Raw genomic sequence first — 19,287 nt, forward strand, 5'->3', positions numbered from 1 at the left:
CCCTCAACTGATAAACACTTTAAAATAATTTATTTTGCGCTCTACAAATTGACTAGTGTTCAATCTTCGGGGACAATGTTGCATTAACACCACTCAGTATTAAAGTAGCCTTTGTCGTCTAAGCTGTAACGCTCATACATTTTACCTGCTAGATTCGACCCTGATTGGGGTTTATTTGAAATTGAAACCACACCCGAAAGTAATAATTCGAGGTACACAGGTTAAAGTCGAGTCAATTTCCCTCATGCATCATTTTCCTCCTCACTAAGTCCCATGCCTCACACGGCCAATCGGAATCCCACCTGAATTTTTAGGTAACTGCCCAAAAATTACCACCAAGAAAATCATCACGTTTATAGGTGGCTTTAATGCCAAGTTCGGCGGCGATAACAGAAGACTTGAAACGACGATGGGAAGACAAGGCACACGACAGTAGAATGTAAATGTTGAAAGATTTGTGGATTCTTGCAGTTCAACTCTATTATTGACAGAATTTCTGTACAGATCTGTCCATGGTGCTGAACTGCGAGTTACATCGACACGAATACCTTCATATTGTTAGCATTTAAAATAAAGCGTTGCATAAATAAAATGTGTTGAATTAGTTTATATAGTACTTTGTGGTTCCTTTCTCACCGACCGGTCAAGTGAAAAGATATTTTTTAGGCCAAATGGCAAAATACAGTATGTCACAAATGGGCGACTGGGTAAACTTCCGTTTTGGAAGCGACCGCTAGAGGGCGGTAAATTGCAGTCATCGCTGAACCGGAGAAAGGACACTCTTGTAGTTCAGTGTGTTGCAGCCGTGTTCAGGTCGCATTGACGGTAGTATTCTCTTGTGGAGGATACAATTAACAGTCACCGTCGCATTGAGTCGCTTTTGGGAGGTAAGTGGTGACGACGTATTTAAGAGTTTTAAAATATAGGAGTAGAACTATGCGCTTAGCCGGTTTTACGATAGGCTAAGCTAACTGACTGTGTTCGGCCATTGAGCGACGTCCAATGTTAGCTTTGTTGTTTTTTGTCGAGTAGCGGCGGTATTTTAGTTCGTTCTTTACCTTGTCGCCATTTCATTACATTTTTATTGAGAGTGTGTCTGCTCTTTCTTTTAGAGGCCCTTTTGTTTCGTATCTAAAGGTTGTAAAGGAAGTCCAACTTAGTGCTTTGTGTTAGCTCGCTTGCAAACGTTAGCTAGTTGTCATCGCGACCTATGAAAGCGACCTGTTGTGTGCCCGCGGCGGCTGTCATTGAAAGTTGCCCAGTTAGCATGAAGCCTCTTTTTCCTTTCAAGAGCTCTGACGACCACAAGCTTTTGGCGAAAAAGAAGGCAAAGAGAGCTCGTTATGTTCAACCCCCACTCCCACCAACAACAACAACAGCAACAGCAGTTCCACCAGCACCTGCGGCAGCTCCAACAACTTTTCCATCAGCAGCCGCCTCCACCGCCCCCGCCGCCTCCACCGCCACAGCCCACTCCGGCTCACCATGTCGGCCATCACCATCACCAGGCATCGCGGTGAGCCTTTCGACGCGACCTCGGGGCTTTGCATGAGGCCTTCGGGTGAAGTGGTTACCTTAACTTTAGGTCACGAAAGCAACGCTTAAATTTGTATGTGTGTATATACAGTACGAAAATATATATTGTAGCTTTTTAAAGTGCTCTGTGAATAAAATAGAGTTGAGATCATCTGAGAGCAACATACATGAAAATAGTCCAAATATAAGGAAGTAGTCACTGAGAATACTGTACAGTCAGATGAAGGAGACATACTTTTGCCAAATTCATACAATGATGGGAAATAATTTTGAGAATAAAATTAAAATGTTTAAACTATTGTTTAAACAAACTATTGTTGCCAGAGCCATTCCTGTGCCTCCACATACAACGCCTCCTCCTCCCAGAATGGTCAACCTGTGCCAGGCGAGCCAGACCACGATTATCAGCCCCAATCCCATGCTACAGGGAGCCTTAATGATGCAGCAAATGCAAGGTGAAGATTGAAGAAAAAAAATAAATAAACCAACAACAACACCAACACTTAAACGTATACATATGTTGTATGTCACGTATTGCTTTGTATTCTCTTAGGTAACATGCGGGGCTTTGGAATGGCCGGACAGCAGTTCCATCATTTCTTCACAGCGGCGAACAGGTCTCTACTGGGGCCGGTTCCAATTGGTATGGCAATGAAGTCCCACCACATGGGCTTCCCCGCTGCAGCTCGGGCCTTCCACCCTCACCCTCGCTTATACAATAATGCCGCCATTACCGCAAGCGCGGCCACTGCTACCAGCGCGGCCACCGCCGCCTCCTCTGTTACCACCACCACCACCGCAACAGTAATACCAGCATCAGCCTTCATAAAAATTGTCAGTGGTGAAATAAACGCGTCTTAATCTTTTCTTTGTGGTATGCTGTTGTTCCCCCAGCTGGACAAGAAGAATGACAGCCAGCAGGCAGCAGACGAGCGTACCGCTGACAATGCCGCAGTAAGCAAGGCCAGGGAGAATGAAACAGGTACATGTCTTATTCAGGATGTATTGCTTGTGAAAGGAAAATGTTCTTGCTGCCTATAAAATGCAAGCGTTATGCATGAATAACAACCACGAAAAGAAACGTTCTTCAATGAACACCTCTCTGAAAACGGCACATCATTATCTTTTATAACGACAGAAATCTTGATAAAACACTTTGAGCCGTTGCTTATATTTACTTTTACTGTAATCCACAGATGGCGTTGTGGAATCGGTGGATGGATCGTCTCAGTCCTCTGAGGAACAGGTTGAAGAACCGACGGTGAAGAGGCAGAAGATGGAAGGGTGGGACAAAAATTGTAATTGCGTTATTGTAAAATTCTGACCCAAAGTATGCTTAGGAACATCTTGACACTAGTTTCTGTGATGAATTCCTGGGGCGGGAAAAAAAAATCTTGTCATTTTACGGGAATGAAGTCAAAAATTTTTGGTGAATAAAATCAACTTTATTATAGAAAAAAACATTTCTTTTAAAACTCTCAGAGATTATAGACACTGTTGATATTATCACACAACCATTGATATTAACACACCAAATGCCTCCATTTTGCGGGACTTTGGGATAACAGACGGTTTTCTTCGTATCAACTTTTTCTTAATGCAGTTCCAACTTTTTTTTTTTTTCATTTCTGCTCAATCAGATCTGAGGAGCCTAAAGAGGGTCCTGCTCTCCCTACTGCCGATTCAAATGGCGACACAGAAGACATCCAGATGGGTGGTAAATTACACCACTGCGCTAACTGAAACCACGTGGATGAAATCAAATACTTTTTCCTAAGTCACGTATATCTTTCTGTTCGTAGACTGCCTCCTCTTACAAGAAGACGAGTCTACGCTGGATCCAGGAGTTGAGGAGAGCCACGCTGCCATGTTGGACGATGGTGAGCCACCAGACAAACGGGAAGCGGAGGGCAATACTGCAGAAGGGGCCAACAAGTTCTACTGCTACCTCTGCACCATCACTTGCCACAGTCAGGAAGTAGGTCAAACGTCAGGTAATAAATACTCACTCACCTTTTAGCCTTTCTTTAACTCTCTCTTTGTGTGTGTGTGTCTTATTTTTTTTAAATAAAGAACTTCCGGAGTCATATGAACAGTGTTTCCCACCAGCAGAGGATGATGGAGATTCAGCACATGAGCAATGCGTGCCTGGTCACATTGCTGCCACGGCTGCATGAGACTCTGCAGGGGGCCAATAAAGATGGGTATGTTTACACAAGCTAATTTGTGTCTGGGGAGTCTTGCATACTCTAATTTCTGCCTTTTTTTTCTCCCCCACCCCACAAGAGACAAAAAAGCAGACACGCAGCGTTGGTGTGCAACGTGTTGTGCTCATTACTCCACCAGCATCGCCGACCATCGACACACAGAGGAGCACAAAGTAACTTTTCCTGTTGGTTTTGATCATGAAACAAGGAAAGGCCCTTGAATAAAAATCCGAGGATTAATGATTATCTTCCCCTGGAGTGTAATAACTTTCTTCTGGAGCTTTGAAACACATTCAAAACATCATTTGAATAAATAGATGAATTATTTTTCAAGTGATCCCTATCCTTCTGTCTTCAGCGTGCGTACAGAGCAGCCGTGTCGTCCTGCAACCTCTGCAAGAAGCACTTCAGGAGCTCCAAGCTGTTTATGGCACACTTGCAGTCCCAGGAGCATCGGCAAAGATTAATTAAGGTATGCAAGGATATTCCATAGGGAAGACTCTAGCGATGCCTGCGTGATGAATCGATTTTGTCGATTCATTTAGTGTGTTTTTTTTTTTTTTTTAAGGATAAAAATTTAAAACTAATTTATATAGTGTTTGTCGCCAGCTTCAGGAAAAGGAGAGCTCCGACACTTCATCCAAGCTGCCGGACATAGATGGCATTGAGATTTTGGAAGAGAAGGTGGAGGAGGATGACAGGCTCGACTGGGATGAAGACTTTCCTGAGAACCTGGTACTTTTTTTTTTTCTGTTCATGATGAATATTTCAAATCAATTCCTGTAAACTTTGCATTGACGTGATGTGGCAGGATGGATGGAGCTCATGCAGAGAGGTGACTCTGAAGGACATGACGAGTGACGAGCAGTATGACCCCAACACCATTTACGGTGAGCCGCGATTCGTTCCTCTCGTCTCATTTGTCTCAAACAAAATGTTAATTTCATTGCGTACTCTATGGTTGGATCTAGTTTTTCCTCAAATGGAACCTTATCAACTATTCGCTCCTTGATACTTTGAAAGTGACTCGTAAATTGCTCTCACACAACCATATTAAGAAGCATCTCAATTGTTTTAATGTGCATCCAGAAGGTTCCGTGGGCGAGCTAAACTCAAGGGACGACTGATTGTTGGTGTGGTTCTCAAATAAGTGCCAGGGGGTTGTTGTCTGGTGCACTATTTTTTTCGTACCACAGCCACAGAGACAATTGATTTGTCACACACATAAATGACATCACCCTGACACGACCGCCCCTTTAAAACAGGAGATGTGTGGAAGCCGTTTTTAAATGGTGAAAAAAAAAAGTGTGCAATGTTTGTTTTTCCTTCCACAGGGTCCAGCTTCTTTGTGCCCGTGGCCGGTTTCATCTGCCGACTCTGCAACAAGTTCTACCATTTTGACTCGTCGGCTTTACACACACACTGCAACTCCGTCAAGCACTTTGACAACCTCAAGGTAAGATCTATTAGCAGTCATCTTTGGGTACTTTAACACCTCTGTGGTCTTTTTTAGGCCACACCAGTTGAAGACAGCTTTTAATGAGTGGGGGGAATGTCACTTGGTTGATAACTTTAGTTAATTCGGTGGGAGCAAATCCTTTGGAATTTCTTCGACGTCAATTAAACTGGTCATAGGGTCGAACGCAATTATTGATCCTTGTGGCTTTTTGACATGTTAAGATGTTGCGAAAATTTTTCATTTTCTTTTTTGTGCCGTCCATCCTCAGAGACACAAAGAATCACTCGGCGGAAAGTGCGCCAACGCTGACGACGACAACCGCGGGTCTTTAACAGGAACCCCCACAGACTCTGTGGAAGATATTTGCCCCTCCAGTACTGCAGGGTCGGTTTCAAGACTCGGCAGTATGCGCGGGACAGAAAACCAGCTCCAGGACAAAGCGGAGGAGCCTCGCACTTGTCAAGCGTCGAAAACTCCATCAGAGCTTCCCGCTGACACCGCAGATCTGCCAGCCTCCACTGACGACAACAAGAGAGAAAAAGAAGAAGAGGAAAATGCTCTACCGAAGCCAAGCACCAGACGCCGTTCCGGGAGGGCCACTAATAGACGTTGAAGGATGGATGAGAGACTTGTTTTTCTTTAATTCTCCAACAGGTTCCAATTTCGATGGCAGAACACATGACCTGAAAGGTGGGTTAAAGTCTGACACGGTGAGACAAATTCGCTCAAACCCAATGAGACAAAATTGTGAACATATATTAGTGACATATTTATTTATAAGGCGGTGTTCCTTAAATTGATCTGACCGTGTGCAGTGTGAGGAATAGCCCCATTCAGACTGCAATGCTCAGTCCCTCACAGAGTGCCTCGCTTCATGGCTGCAAGGTTGCCGAGTGTCACCCTGGGAAGTGGAATTTTTTCCTCCAGGGGGAAGCGTGGCCTTCAACAGTGTTGAATAATAATAAACTTGTCCATCAAGGCAGGTGTTTTCAGTCACGTTGTACCATCGGTGTTTGTTCATGACATTTTGGTGTCGCGTTCTTGTGGATGTTTTGAGTGATGTGTTGGTAATTGGTGGACCAAAAAAAAGGCTTTACAAGAAAACACATTGTGTTTATTCTGGATTCATTTTTTGTAGTGCTCTGCGCTGAAGTTTTAAACGCATCACTTCCTCTTCCAGAAACATTTCATCCTCACTTGTGGTTATTTGGAGCCACTCGGTCTTGCTCACGTGACGCAAAGCTTGACATGACCATGGTGACCCAACACATGATTAGCACCCCCCTGCATTTTCTTTTCTTTTTTTTTTGGTCAGGATCTTCAATCTTTGTATTGTAGCTCTGAATGATGCGATTTCAAAACAAATCATTGTTAATCAAGACTGTATTTTTATTCTGCTACTGACAAAACTGAAATCAAGACATGTTTTCTAAAATGCTTGAAAGTTCAAATGTATTTTTTGGACGACATTTTAATTTATATTAAAATGTCCCAAAAATTCCCTGCAGTGGTATTTTCCTGTACTTTTACAGACAGCACGAAGAGAGAAAAGTAAACTTTATAGTTTAAATCTGCTACATTTTCATAAATTACAGACCCATGGATGCAAGCAAGACGAAAAGGTGTCTGACTGGTGTCACTGTTCAGATACAAGTATCTCTTGTGTCTTTATCACGGTCTTCGTCCGTGCCTTGCCAAGAGGAGTGATCGTCCCCAGGCTGCTGCTCTTCCAGCTGGGCTCTGAACTCCAACCGGGCTTGTCGATTGGATTCAAGGAGTTCGTGCATTTTGCTGTTGAGGGCGTCGTTTTTCTCCTCCAGGCCATCGAGGTACGAGTTGATCTGGTCCAGCATGGAGTTGATTGCTGCAAACTCTGTGGAGTAAGAATGTTCAATTATATTAGTTTACACCTGCTCAAGAGGGGTGGAGACGGTTTAATCCTGGAAATGATTTTTGCATGAATGGACTTTAAATTACTGGATGATATACAAGAATATATACAGTATAATCAAATAAGGAAATTGGACAAAACACGGCAACATAAAAGCGACAAATGACAATGAGTCACCAGTGACTCCCACTTAGGTGATTGGGAACGAAAATGCCTCAGTTACCTTCGTCATTTAATTCGTCGCCGTCCTCGATGATGCCATCATCAATGTGTACGTCAGGATCTCCATTTGGTCCAGACATTGTGAGAATGTACAGGATTACGATGACCCGGTAGCTATCTTAGTTTTATCCCACGTTTCGACGGAACGACTATTCGTTAACCTATCGACGAGTAGACGTTATAATGAATAAACCCAGAAAAAAGACGAATAAAACAGTTCCAGACTTGCAAAGATTCGACACTTTACCTCACTTATAGACGACCAGTGATCGACGAACAGCTATGTTGTATTTATTTACAGTGTAACGAAGGGGATTATGGGATGATTGTGGGCGGTGCTTATTGTGCTCACAAAGATTATGAAGCGAGGAAGACGATTACCCCTCGCAAAAAAAGTGGTGAATGAAAATAAAACGAAATAAGTAAACAGTTTTGTGCGGTCATAATTTCTACTTTCTACTGTGCGGTTGAGGGCTTCTTCGTTTTTCTTTCCATTGCAATGAACCGCCAACAAACTACAGTGTGAACAATAAAAGCGTAACTGTGACTGAATCATTACTCTTACACTCAATCTTCCACAAAACAAGAATAAGACAGTAATCGTTCAATGTCGCTCTTTTATTACGTCAGAAACGACGCGACAAGCACGCATGGACTAGTACTACGTGCAACGAGCCTCAAAATATTCGACGCTTTTTAGTTTGCCGACGTTTTACAGCTATGGAGGACTTACCTGCGGAGGTGAAGGCTTTCCTACTCAACCACCCTTTTTTCGAGTTGACTGAAAGCCAAAAGGTGAGCGAGCACATCACGGAAAACGCCATTAATGTGTTGCTAATATAGCCACAGGCGCTGGTTTGGAAGCTTGTTTTGGTGACTGAATGTGGGGAAATGAAAATAATGGCTTAATGTTATATCAGATAAAGTGCACACTGAACGGCCATGAGTTTCCATGCAAGCTGGAGGAGCTGCAGATGTTCACCAAAGGGAAAAAGTATCAGAAGCTGAGCTCCCAAGCACAATTTAACTACAGCCAATATGAACCCCACATAGTGGCAAGCTCAAAACAACCGTAAGGACACTCACTCCTGATAGTCAAGTAATTTGCCATTGCTGCTCAATATCTTACCATAGCTATGGCACAAATACTCATTCAAATTGATCTCATGATGCACGTTATGTCATGTCGTGTGCAGCAATCAGCTCTTCTGCAAGTTGACCCTCAGACACCTGAACAGACAACCACACCATGTCTTAAAACACGTCAACGGCACGCGCTTCAAGAAGGCTCTCTCCAAATGTGAGCAAGCGACTACTTTATTTCTCTTTTAATTTGCATGCATGAAGTTCTTTACTTCTACTAGTCTAAAAACTGTTTTCATTGTATACCCCCCCCAAAAAAAGTATTGTCTTCAAAAGTTCTTTTTTGAGCATTGGATTGATTTTGTTGGTTTTGATCTGCTGACCAAGACGAGGAATGCGTGAAGCAGGGCATCGAGTTCGTACCAATCAGACTCCAGCAGAAAAGGCCAAAGGAGATGACCACAGATGTCCACCAGGGCAGGAACTCCAAACAAGGCACCGGCACATTGGAAGCATCCTCCAGCGACGAAGAAAACCACGGCGGCTCGGATGACGACATGAGCGACCTCTACCCCTGTCAGCCCCTCGTGTGCTGCGACTCTTGAGAAATTTGCATCTGCTAACATCCGTTCTCCACTCACAGCGTCAATGCTCACTTCGAAGAACTCTGCCGAGGAGACCATGGAGGCGAATCAGTCGGAGGATGAGGATGACTTCCAAACGGATGAGGAGGATGAGATGGAGGTGGACACGCTAGCCGTGCAGAAACGTAAAAAGGTTTGCAGAATTTAGGTCTTCTGCTTTCTGCTCTTCTCCCCAAACCAGAGCTCTGAGCGCGGTAAAAGGAGTGCATGCTCAGTACAGTGGAAGCATTTTTGTGATGCACTCATACATCGCCAAACGCAAACCGCTTTGTGGTAATGTCATTGACTGGGACACTCGGTGGTGGGATGATAATTACAGTTGCCACTGTTCCATAACAGTCGGTTGACAGTGCAAAATGATTCACTCAGACACATTTTCACCCCCCTCCCCTCCCCACAAGCTGGGGGTTTTTAGCTCACAGTTCATGGCTGTGCATTTTAACTGCGAACACTCAATTATTTCTATACACCACTAAGATGTGCACTTTAATCCAATCTTGTATTTAATGACGCAAAACTATTTGTTTTCTAGGTCCAAGGTGGTGGCGGCGGCTCTCAGAAGAAATTCAAAAACAACAGGAAAGGCCGTAATAAAAAATGTGTGAAAGTGAACAATGGAAAATAAATTATAGAAACAGATTTGTCATAGTAAGTGCAAGAGAAAAATGAATTTCCTCCACAATAATGCATCTCTAAAACATAGAAGTATTTTTGCAAATGAAAGAAAAGCTCCCCCAACAACCAAGAGTCAGTCACACTTACAGGCTGTTTTATAAAAAGGAACCCTTAACATCAATAAATTGTGCCTACAGGGCATTTTAAAAATGGAATTCACTGATTTTGTTTGTAATAAAGAATTTTTAAAACCCACTGTTCTTCCTACTATGAGAACTAAGAGAAAAATACCCACTTGGCATTAATACTAGTCTAGTTTTGTAGTGACTCTGTTTGCTTAGAATGTTGATAGCATTGAGATGGGAATGAGCAGGAATGCAGAATCCATGGACGTTACAACATTGATGTCGGTATTTATTTCAATGCACACCATGATACCTACACACACACATAGGAAATGTAGCTCTTGAAGAAGAAAATGCGTGGCTCTTAAAAGAGCCGTTTTGGGGTTGTGGAAGGGTCACAGTCCGTTTTTACTTGGACTTGGCTGGCTTCTCGGTCTTCTTGGGCAGAAGTACGGCCTGGATGTTAGGCAACACGCCGCCCTGAGCGATGGTCACTCCGCCCAAAAGTTTGTTGAGCTCCTCGTCGTTTCGCACGGCCAGCTGCAGGTGACGGGGGATGATTCTAGTTTTCTTGTTGTCGCGGGCTGCGTTGCCGGCCAACTCCAGGATCTCGGCGGTCAAGTACTCCAGCACGGCCGCCAGGTAGACGGGGGCGCCGGCACCCACGCGTTGAGCGTAGTTTCCTTTGCGCAGCAGCCTGTGGACACGTCCGACGGGGAACTGCAGTCCGGCACGGGAAGAACGAGTCTTGGCCTTTGCTCTGGCCTTGCCGCCGGTTTTGCCTCTTCCGCTCATCTTGATTCTTCTTTCTGGAGTGGAATCTCGAAGGAAATGTGTCCGAGGGAGACGCAAGTCCCGCTTTAATAGCTGCAGAAAGCGCGGCAGGCTGGGGGTCAGACCAACCAGGGAAGAGATTTACAGCGTGCAGTGGGGGGTTGCGTTTCGGGGTCCAGTTTGAACACAATTCCCCCCAATTGGGAGCGAGCCTTGTGGCGGGAGGTCACTCTTACAGGCGGGGCTGACCTCCAGTTGAATCCGCGCACCAATCGGGATGAGGGAGCGTCACCCGTGAGCAGTCGCGTCAAGCGTTTAAAAGCCACACGCGTAGCTTCCACCTCGCTCCTTTTATTTCGAAAGAGAAAAGTTCCAGAATGGCAAGAACCAAGCAAACTGCTCGCAAATCCACCGGCGGCAAAGCCCCCAGGAAGCAGCTGGCCACCAAGGCCGCTCGTAAGAGTGCTCCGGCCACCGGCGGCGTCAAGAAGCCTCACCGTTACAGGCCCGGTACGGTGGCTCTCCGCGAGATCCGCCGCTACCAGAAGTCCACCGAGCTGCTCATCCGCAAGTTGCCCTTCCAGCGTCTGGTCAGGGAGATCGCTCAGGACTTCAAGACCGATCTACGCTTCCAGAGCTCAGCCGTGATGGCTCTGCAGGAAGCCAGCGAGGCTTACTTGGTCGGCCTGTTCGAGGACACCAACTTGTGCGCGATCCACGCCAAGAGGGTCACCATCATGCCCAAAGACATCCAGCTCGCCCGTCGTATTCGCGGAGAGAGAGCTTAAAAACTCCTCCGTCACCCCCACAACGGCTCTTTTAAGAGCCATCACACTTGCAACTAAATGAGACATTTCTGTATAAAATGGCAATCATCTCTCCTATGTAAAAGATAAATTTTGAATAAATATACGATTTGTAAGAAAGTCATCAGTTAACTTATGATGATCAATGATTGATTGTGTTGAAAAACAAAACGCCTTTCCAGAACTTAACATTGCTTGTTAGCCAAAGAACAAAGAGTCACAATTTGCAAAAAGCAGAACAGCTTGATGGTAAATTGGGGTTTACCTATGTCGTGGTTTTCTATCCTAAGTCTACCCACAGTTGTACCATCTCGAAAGAATAATTGGTTAAATCAATTCCAAACAAACACAATGGCAATTGTGTGTGTGTGTGTGTGTGTGTGTGTGTGTGGCCCTGGAGCCTATCCCCGCCATCTTTGGGCATTATGCGGGGTAAATCCTGAACTGATTGAAGCCAGAGACACAGAAATCGTAAAAGAAACATTTATTTACAATGGAGAGAATAATTGAATAAAATTTAACAGTACTAAAACGGGATTTGATCACATGCGATCCTAAAGGAACTACAAGTTAAGTATATCAAATGTATTGGTCATTCCACCTCGAAGGACGGTCACGTGATGGTCCAACCGCCAAATTACGCTGACTGTCCTCTCTCAGGTCCGGAAACGGTACCACAAAGGAGCGTTGGGGGTTCTTTTGTTTGTGTTGTTCAAGCGCCAAGTACCCGAGATGTTTTCAACCAATCAGAGAGCGGCGCTGGCACAGCGCTTGCTGCACGAGCCCCTATAAGTACGGGCTTTGTCATCCCGCTAGTACTTGTTCCTACCGCTTGAACAGAGATTGGCAATCATGCCCGAACCAGCAAAGTCCGCGCCCAAGAAGGGTTCCAAGAAGGCTGTCGCCAAGAGCGTCAGCAAATCCGGCAAAAAGAAGAGGAGGACCAGGAAGGAGAGCTACGCTATTTACGTGTACAAGGTGCTAAAGCAAGTGCACCCCGACACCGGCATTTCGTCCAAGGCGATGAGCATCATGAACTCGTTCGTCAACGATATCTTTGAGCGCATTGCCTCCGAGGCGTCTCGTCTGGCTCATTACAACAAGCGGTCCACCATCACGTCCAGGGAGATCCAGACCGCTGTGCGTCTCCTCCTGCCCGGTGAGCTGGCCAAACACGCCGTGTCTGAGGGCACTAAGGCCGTCACCAAGTATACCAGCTCGAAGTAAACCCTCTTCCGCATCACCACAAACCAACGGCTCTTTTAAGAGCCACGCATCTCATCAAACGAGTACTCACTCCTCGATTGCCTTATGTTCAACTTGCATTTTATTTCTGTTCATCTCTCAAAAAGGGGAGTCTGAATGCACTAGAACCGATTTTGCTAGTATGTTTGAACGCATTTGCGAGTTCATTTTAATTAGGTTACTTCTATTTGGCAACTCCGCGCTTTCGTAGGTAACTCATCTGACGCTCTTCAGTATTTTTGTTTAAATCTGAGTAGTAAGAGAGCAAATATTGACCAATTGAATTAATATACTAGAGTAGATCAATAGATAGGCATGCAAGTGTCGTTACAAAGTACACGGATATCTTGGAAAATTGGACTCGGATGTGAAAATTGTGTTTTAATACACACTTTGTATGTCCTCAGTTTGGAGTTCATCATGCGTTGATATCGTAATGAGAGAATATTGAATGTATGATGAACAACTTTTATTTTTGAAACATAATTTAAGTGAACATTAAGAGTAGCCAGGCTGCCACCTAAGGCAAGATATAAAATGAAAACCTGATCATCCGATATACAGTCATGCACTGTAATCTGTCTGATCGCCAGTGTAAAAGCATTCGCACTGTTCTCACACATACTCGCACACTATATGTAATTGGATTTTCTCGACTCGGTCTATACTTTAGCTACTGTATATGTGTACAATGTCTATAATAAGAAATCATTTCTGGACTTGGAAATAATATGGCAGTTTGTGAACACGAGGAGTTGTCCCATGACAAAAGCCACAGGTCTTGCTCCTCAATTGTGTTTGCTGCCCTCAGAGAAGGTTGTCTTTTTCCCCAAAATATCACCCAGACTTGCTTGTTTAGACGTTGAGTCAGTGGACGAACATGTTACTTAAAAAACGATTGGACAAAAAGTGTTTTACGTATTATTTGACATCATTTTCTTGAGGAAATGAGTGAGGAATCTCCTTGAGTAACGCTGCTCACGCCGGTGTGGAAGTGAAGTTTGGAAGCTCTGCAGAGAAAATGTCGCAGGCAGGTGACTTTTAAACACATTCAATATGGAAATAAACACGTGTGCTATGCACTGAAATCATTTTCAATGATGAAAGTGTTTTCATTGTGAATTTTCGCCATTTGAAGTGTGCGGAGAAAACACAAGTGGGGGAGAGGTTGTCGGCGCGCTGTGGCGCAAACGGCCTGATTGACTCTCCACGGTTCTCACGATGCATTTAAATGCGACAATGTACTCGGCCAACGCATCAGTCCACTCATACCCAGAAGTCATGGCAGAAGTTGCACCAGCCCCGGCCACCCCGGCAAAAGCGACCAAGAAGAAGGCATCAAAGCCCGCGAAGAAGCGGGTCGGACCCAGCATCAGCGAGCTTATCGTCCAGGCCGTGGCCGCGTCCAAGGAGCGCAATGGCGTCTCTCTGGCCTCCCTCAAGAAATCTCTGGTCGCCTCCGGCTACGACGTGGACAAGAATAGGTACCGCGTCAAGATCGCCGTCGTCGGCCTGGTGAACAAAGGTACTCTCCTTCAAACCAAGGGCACCGGCGCCTCTGGCTCCTTTAAGATGAACAAAAAAGCAGAGGGGAAGACAAAGGCGCCCGCCAAGGCTCCAAAGAAGACCCCCACGAAAGCTAAGAAGCCCGCTGCCAAGAAGGCAACGCCGAGCAAGAAGCCCAAAACGACCCCAGCCAAGAAGGCGGCCGCGAAGAAATCACCGAAGAAACCCGCCAAGGCATCATCGCCCAAGAAAGCGGCTAAGAAGCCCACCAAAAGCCCAAAGAAAGCGACGCCGACTAAAAAAGCTCCCGCCGCCAAAAAGACCCCCGCCGCTAAGAAGAGCCCAGCTAAGAAGGTGGCCAAGCCCAAAAGTGTTAAAAAGGCAGCACCCAAAAAAAAGTGATTTTTACACTTGTATTCACAAAAGGCTCTTTTAAGAGCCACCCCACAACCTTTAAAGAGCAAGCGTATTCTTTTCCAAGTTGTGTTTGAATAGATACGTCATATTTAAAACTCGTGTGATAAAAGGACAAAATCGTGAAAGTGGATAAATTGCCATTTTTTGATTTCAAACTGACATTTTGAGTGTTTTGACACCAGTAACCGCTAGGTGGTGCAATCGTCCCATGTATATACACTACTGTTTCTCGCCAAGTGGAAAAAGGCGTCATCTTTGTGAAGGAAAATTGTAAATAGTACTGCGATTTATCCATTTTGTGTTCATATTGCATTTAATTGAAAGATGTTTTTTTCTCTTTCTTCTTTCTACGTACATTCTTGCTGCTGGAGGCTGTAAATTTCCCCAGTGTGGGACGAATAAAGGATATCATATGTATCTCGCACACGCACTAGTGCTAAACATTCAGAATGAATGACAACACGAAGAAGTGTCACCATGTTTTTGAACAGTAGTGCAATTTAGAATAGATAAAGAGTTCATGTATTAAAGATATGCCCATTTAATTCGACTACATTTGTGTTAGCCATGATTTCAATATTTTTTTTCCCAATCAATCTGCATTAAACGCATATCAAAGAAGCAACGCTCTCTAGAGGAAAGGTGCGTGGCTCTTAAAAGAGCCGTTTTGGGGTTGCAGAAGAGACCGATTCCGTTTTACTTGGACTTGGCTGGCTTCTCGGTCTTCTTGGGCAGAAGTACGGCCTGGATGTTAGGCAACACGCCGCCCTGAGCGATGGTCACTCCGCCCAAAAGTTTGTTGAGCTCCTCGTCGTTTCGCACGGCCAGTTGCAAGTGACGAGGGATGATTCTCGTTTTCTTGTTGTCGCGGGCTGCGTTGCCGGCCAACTCCAGGATCTCGGCGGTCAAGTACTCCAGCACGGCCGCCAGATAGACGGGGGCGCCGGCACCCACGCGTTGAGCGTAGTTTCCTTTGCGCAGCAGCCTGTGGACACGTCCGACGGGGAACTGCAGTCCGGCACGGGAAGAACGAGTCTTGGCCTTTGCTCTGGCCTTGCCACCGGTTTTGCCTCTTCCGCTCATTCTGGTTCTTCTTTCTGCAGTAAAATTTCGAGGATAATGTGTCCTAGGGGTGGCACAAGTCCTGCTTTAATAGCCGCAGAAAGCGCGGGAGGCTGGGGATCAGACCAACCAGAGAAAAGATTTTCAATGTGTTTTTTTTTGCATCCTGAGTTTCAGTTTGACCCCCCACCCCCATTGGGGTGAGTCTTGCAGGCGGGGCTGACCTCCAGTTGAATCCCCGCGCACCAATCGGGATGAAGGAGCGTCACCCGTGAGCAGTCGCGTCAAGCGTTTAAAAGCCACGCGCGTAGCTTCCACCTCGCTCCTTTGATTTCGAAAGAGAAAAGCTCCAGAATGGCAAGAACCAAGCAAACTGCTCGCAAATCCACCGGCGGCAAAGCCCCCAGGAAGCAGCTGGCCACCAAGGCCGCTCGTAAGAGTGCGCCGGCCACCGGCGGCGTCAAAAAGCCTCACCGTTACAGGCCCGGTACGGTGGCTCTTCGCGAGATCCGCCGCTACCAGAAGTCCACCGAACTGCTCATCCGCAAGTTGCCCTTCCAGCGCCTGGTTAGGGAGATCGCTCAGGACTTCAAGACCGATCTACGCTTCCAGAGCTCAGCCGTCATGGCTTTGCAGGAAGCCAGCGAGGCTTACTTGGTCGGCCTGTTCGAGGACACCAACTTGTGCGCGATCCACGCCAAGAGGGTCACCATCATGCCCAAAGACATCCAGCTGGCACGTCGTATTCGCGGAGAGAGAGCTTAAAACGTTCTCCGTCAAACCTCAACGGCTCTTTTAAGAGCCACCTCACTGACAACTAAAGGAAAAATTCCTCATATGGCGTCATAAGTATGCAAGGACATTCCATAATGTAAGGGTACCGGTGTGTGATAGTATCACGCAATGACGGCTGTGAGACGAGTTATCTGATAACACTCAAGATAACAGTCAAATAACACCCCCATATGTTTTTCTGTCGTACAGCCGACAAATTGTTTCTCGCAAAGAAGGAAACCTGTACAAATTCCATCACTCGAAATGCACTCATCGTGTTATATTGGTATTTATGATATGTCGTTTAGCTCCTTTCATGTAAAATGTGTCTCCCGCCGAACCAAATTTCAAAATCATTATTATATATTTATATTTTGCCGGCTCCGGCATAATAACAAATTACGATCAGATTGCTTCATTCATTCTCCACTTTTATGATCAAAACAGTGTTCCTATCGGGAGTCGTGCAGCAAGTGCTGTGCCAGCGCCGCTCTCTGATTGGTTGAAAACACATTTAAAAAACGCGCCTCTGTTGGCCTGCTTCCGGACCTGAGAGAGGACAGTCGGTGTAATTTGGCGATTGGCCGCCCTTCGTGGTGGAATGACCCAAGCGAAATTTGTCACTTCACTTGGTTGACTTGACTTATGATCTTTCACTAATGATTACACAGAATCAGAGCCATTTTAATATGATTACAAGTGTCGGTATTTGCGCCATTGTAAGTAAATGTTTCTGTCACTCTTTCTCTTAATTGAACTTACTTACATTCATGTATAAGGCACACAAACAAATGCGCGTTTGTTTGTGTGCGTTGCATATGTTTTTATGTACTTGAATGAAACATATCATACTGCTATCTCCTCAAAGTTCTCTGGAATCTATAGGGTAGTTCCTTTCTCAGAACATTGGCATGAAAGTTTCAGATAAACCCGCCCGGGAAGGCGGTTTGAGTGAAGCCAAACCTCAACGACGATACTTTCTAATTATTTTGCGCAATAGGGGTCCTTGTGTCTCCTAATATTTCTATTGCAGTACTATTACTCAAATAGAATCCCTTTTACCAAAACAAGAGGGGGGGGGGGGGGGGCAGACGTGGTTAGAGTGAAATCATTCTCCAACATCAGGACAGCTGCTGGGAGAAAGGCAAAGCGGGCGACAAATTTGTGACAGATGGTATGACCAAAGGACAGCTGCTCCATTACAGTAAGACTTGGCCGGCTGGAATTATCCTCACTGTAGTGACAGAACTTTGCGTTGCCACAGAAATCGGCACGAAAGTCCCATCTGCATCAAGCTGTTCGACTGGCACAGAAAGCTTTGTGTCACTTTCCGCGTTTGAAACCGCGCACGGGGGCACGTGACCTCGGCTCACTGCAGGGCCCCTTCTGTCCACAAACCACTGCACTACCCCGGTACGCCTGTAGGAGAAGTCATAGTGTAACACAAAAACCAAATCCGATGACACGTGCGCCTTGTGTTTCTTAATTTTTGTCGTCGAGCTTCAAGACATCTATTGAGAAACCAATGAAACTGGCCTGGAAAATAAAAAATTGTACCCTGAACATAAAAGATGCAAATTTCCCCAGAATTTAAAACGGTACCCGGGTGTCCTAAACCTGTGTTTTGGCTTCGCACAATACCACGGGAAGAAATGTGAGGCATCAGTAAAAGCAGTGAAATGACAACTGACAATTTAACGTCAGATTAGTTCCATATTTCATCCTTTCAAATATTAGGATGCCCTTTCGTTCAAGTTCAGCACTTCTGATGGGCTTTTCGACCATCAGACGAGGCCTAGCTAGCGTCAACCGCTAACCACTGGTGGATTTATAGAACGTACACATCGATAATACTTGGCCTATTTCATTTGTGGCCCCAAATGAGATCGAGGTGATTTTGCCGCTAATAATATGTTGCACACGCACAGTGCGTTTGAGCTTCTAATGACAATGACCCTCAAACAACAACAACTACAACAACAACCGTACTGCAGTTATCATGAACAAGTAACTTGGTCACTGAAATGATGACTTTTTACAAGCTAGCATAGTTATATGGAAACAGCCGTTACTCAGAGATGTGCATATTTAAAAGTAAATATACCGTAGACATTGTAAATGGACTAATTGTCCACCCCCTTAAAATTGTGAGCCTCTTTAGGTTGAAAAACAAAAAAAAAAGACAAGCCAACAAAAGCCCGAACTACCGAGCATTCTGGTCAGCGCTCGTACGTGTTGTCACTGTCAAATCAATCAATTGTGTTCTTTTACCAAAAGGGAAACCGACCTCGAAAGTGCATTTCGATTGCGTTTGATTTAACGGCGTACATGTTCCTCTGAGTGCACTTTGTGGCTCATCATTTTTTAAATGAATGAAATATTGTCTCGCGTTGAACCACTCCGATAAAAATAGCTTAGGTATGTTGTCAAATCACCACAAATTGATATGAACAAAGATGGCATGTCCAAGATGCCGGATGGTTTCCGTGAACTTATTTGCACAGTCATTCATCTTCCTAACCGCTTGATCCTCACTAGGGTCGCGGGGGGTGCTGGAGCCTATCCCAGCTGTCTCCGGGCAGCAGGCGGGGGACACCCTGAATCGGTTGCCAACCAATCGCAGGGCACACAGAGACGAACAACCATCCACGCTCACACTCACACCTAGGGACAATTTAGAGTGTTCAATCAGCCTGCTACGCATATTTTTGGAATGTGGGAGGAAACCGGAGCACCCGGAGAAAACCCACGCAGTCCCGGGGAGAACATGCAAACTCCACACAGGGAGGCCGGAGCTGGAATCGAACCCGGTACCTCTGCACTGTGAAGCCGAAGTGCTAACCACTGGACTGCCGGGCCGCCTCTTATTTGCACATGTATTTAGTTTTTCTACGATTAACTCAGTCATGGTGCAAGCATTT

The 19,287-nt window shown here is 45.4% G+C and overlaps 7 protein-coding genes across 10 annotated transcripts; 4 read left to right on the forward strand and 3 right to left on the reverse strand.

The window, feature by feature from the left end:
* The first annotated feature begins 725 nt into the window (after positions 1-725).
* ciz1a (cdkn1a interacting zinc finger protein 1a) lies at positions 726-6,702 on the forward strand. 3 transcript variants are annotated; one of them, XR_007959784.1, is made up of 16 exons: positions 726-887; positions 1,294-1,516; positions 1,861-1,991; positions 2,090-2,340; positions 2,431-2,518; positions 2,733-2,820; positions 3,177-3,253; positions 3,339-3,514; positions 3,610-3,740; positions 3,823-3,916; positions 4,102-4,215; positions 4,353-4,478; positions 4,555-4,633; positions 5,078-5,199; positions 5,471-5,892; positions 6,064-6,702. XR_007959784.1 is itself a non-coding variant. In XM_052050439.1 (15 exons), the coding sequence occupies exons 2-15, from the start codon at positions 1,344-1,346 to the stop codon at positions 5,813-5,815; spliced, it is 1,953 nt and encodes a 650-aa protein (XP_051906399.1). In that variant the 5' UTR covers positions 726-887; positions 1,294-1,343; the 3' UTR covers positions 5,816-6,702. The 3 variants fall into 3 exon arrangements, 2 of the variants coding, with proteins under 2 accessions (XP_051906399.1, XP_051906398.1); XM_052050439.1 differs by having other exon boundaries at positions 1,903-1,991; positions 5,471-6,702; XM_052050438.1 differs by having other exon boundaries at positions 736-887; positions 1,292-1,516; positions 5,471-6,702.
* On the reverse strand, positions 6,568-7,628 carry bbln (bublin coiled coil protein). 2 transcript variants are annotated; one of them, XM_052050489.1, is made up of 3 exons: positions 7,563-7,622; positions 7,317-7,476; positions 6,568-7,075 (listed from the first exon to the last, which is right to left on the reverse strand). In XM_052050489.1, the coding sequence occupies exons 2-3, from the start codon at positions 7,393-7,395 to the stop codon at positions 6,846-6,848; spliced, it is 309 nt and encodes a 102-aa protein (XP_051906449.1). In that variant the 5' UTR covers positions 7,396-7,476; positions 7,563-7,622; the 3' UTR covers positions 6,568-6,845. The 2 variants fall into 2 exon arrangements, with proteins under 2 accessions (XP_051906449.1, XP_051906448.1); XM_052050488.1 differs by having other exon boundaries at positions 7,317-7,628.
* A 297-nt stretch (positions 7,629-7,925) lies between these two features.
* surf2 (surfeit 2) lies at positions 7,926-9,912 on the forward strand. The gene is made up of 6 exons (XM_052050475.1): positions 7,926-8,110; positions 8,236-8,387; positions 8,512-8,615; positions 8,786-8,974; positions 9,042-9,175; positions 9,575-9,912. Exons 1-6 carry the CDS (start codon positions 8,036-8,038, stop codon positions 9,665-9,667), a joined length of 747 nt encoding a protein of 248 aa, XP_051906435.1. The 5' UTR covers positions 7,926-8,035; the 3' UTR covers positions 9,668-9,912.
* A 132-nt stretch (positions 9,913-10,044) lies between these two features.
* Positions 10,045-10,611, reverse strand: LOC127590896 (histone H2A-like). The gene has a single exon (XM_052050481.1). It carries the CDS (start codon positions 10,575-10,577, stop codon positions 10,191-10,193), a length of 387 nt encoding a protein of 128 aa, XP_051906441.1. The 5' UTR covers positions 10,578-10,611; the 3' UTR covers positions 10,045-10,190.
* Positions 10,612-11,788: 1,177 nt separating this feature from the next.
* LOC127590899 (histone H2B 1/2-like) lies at positions 11,789-12,875 on the forward strand. Its single transcript, XM_052050487.1, has one exon. It carries the CDS (start codon positions 12,215-12,217, stop codon positions 12,587-12,589), a length of 375 nt encoding a protein of 124 aa, XP_051906447.1. The 5' UTR covers positions 11,789-12,214; the 3' UTR covers positions 12,590-12,875.
* A 787-nt stretch (positions 12,876-13,662) lies between these two features.
* Positions 13,663-14,606, forward strand: LOC127590892 (histone H1-like). Its single transcript, XM_052050477.1, has one exon. The coding sequence runs from the start codon at positions 13,829-13,831 to the stop codon at positions 14,513-14,515; it is 687 nt and encodes a 228-aa protein (XP_051906437.1). The 5' UTR covers positions 13,663-13,828; the 3' UTR covers positions 14,516-14,606.
* Positions 14,607-15,055: 449 nt separating this feature from the next.
* Positions 15,056-15,738, reverse strand: LOC127590897 (histone H2A-like). The gene has a single exon (XM_052050482.1). It carries the CDS (start codon positions 15,611-15,613, stop codon positions 15,227-15,229), a length of 387 nt encoding a protein of 128 aa, XP_051906442.1. The 5' UTR covers positions 15,614-15,738; the 3' UTR covers positions 15,056-15,226.
* Between the last annotated feature and the right edge of the window lie 3,549 nt (positions 15,739-19,287).

This window comes from Hippocampus zosterae, chromosome 18, assembly GCF_025434085.1.
Source record: "Hippocampus zosterae strain Florida chromosome 18, ASM2543408v3, whole genome shotgun sequence".
NCBI classification, from domain to species: domain Eukaryota; kingdom Metazoa; phylum Chordata; class Actinopteri; order Syngnathiformes; family Syngnathidae; genus Hippocampus; species Hippocampus zosterae.

Excerpts from the sequence above, each read along its gene's own strand:
- bbln (XM_052050488.1), bottom strand. The coding sequence starts at position 7,395 with ATGTCTGGACCAAATGGAGATCCTGACGTACACATTGATGATGGCATC. Across the intron at positions 7,076-7,316 it reads CGACGAATTAAATGACGAAG|AGTTTGCAGCAATCAACTCC; the intron begins GTAACTGAGGCA and ends CTTACTCCACAG.
- LOC127590897 (XM_052050482.1), bottom strand. The coding sequence starts at position 15,613 with ATGAGCGGAAGAGGCAAAACCGGTGGCAAGGCCAGAGCAAAGGCCAAG.
- ciz1a (XM_052050438.1), top strand. The coding sequence starts at position 1,344 with ATGTTCAACCCCCACTCCCACCAACAACAACAACAGCAACAGCAGTTC. Across the intron at positions 2,341-2,430 it reads CCACCACCACCACCGCAACA|CTGGACAAGAAGAATGACAG; the intron begins GTAATACCAGCA and ends TTGTTCCCCCAG. Across the intron at positions 5,200-5,470 it reads AGCACTTTGACAACCTCAAG|AGACACAAAGAATCACTCGG; the intron begins GTAAGATCTATT and ends GTCCATCCTCAG.
- surf2 (XM_052050475.1), top strand. The coding sequence starts at position 8,036 with ATGGAGGACTTACCTGCGGAGGTGAAGGCTTTCCTACTCAACCACCCT. Across the intron at positions 8,111-8,235 it reads AGTTGACTGAAAGCCAAAAG|ATAAAGTGCACACTGAACGG; the intron begins GTGAGCGAGCAC and ends ATGTTATATCAG. Across the intron at positions 8,388-8,511 it reads GTGGCAAGCTCAAAACAACC|CAATCAGCTCTTCTGCAAGT; the intron begins GTAAGGACACTC and ends TGTCGTGTGCAG.
- LOC127590892 (XM_052050477.1), top strand. The coding sequence starts at position 13,829 with ATGCATTTAAATGCGACAATGTACTCGGCCAACGCATCAGTCCACTCA.
- LOC127590899 (XM_052050487.1), top strand. The coding sequence starts at position 12,215 with ATGCCCGAACCAGCAAAGTCCGCGCCCAAGAAGGGTTCCAAGAAGGCT.
- LOC127590896 (XM_052050481.1), bottom strand. The coding sequence starts at position 10,577 with ATGAGCGGAAGAGGCAAAACCGGCGGCAAGGCCAGAGCAAAGGCCAAG.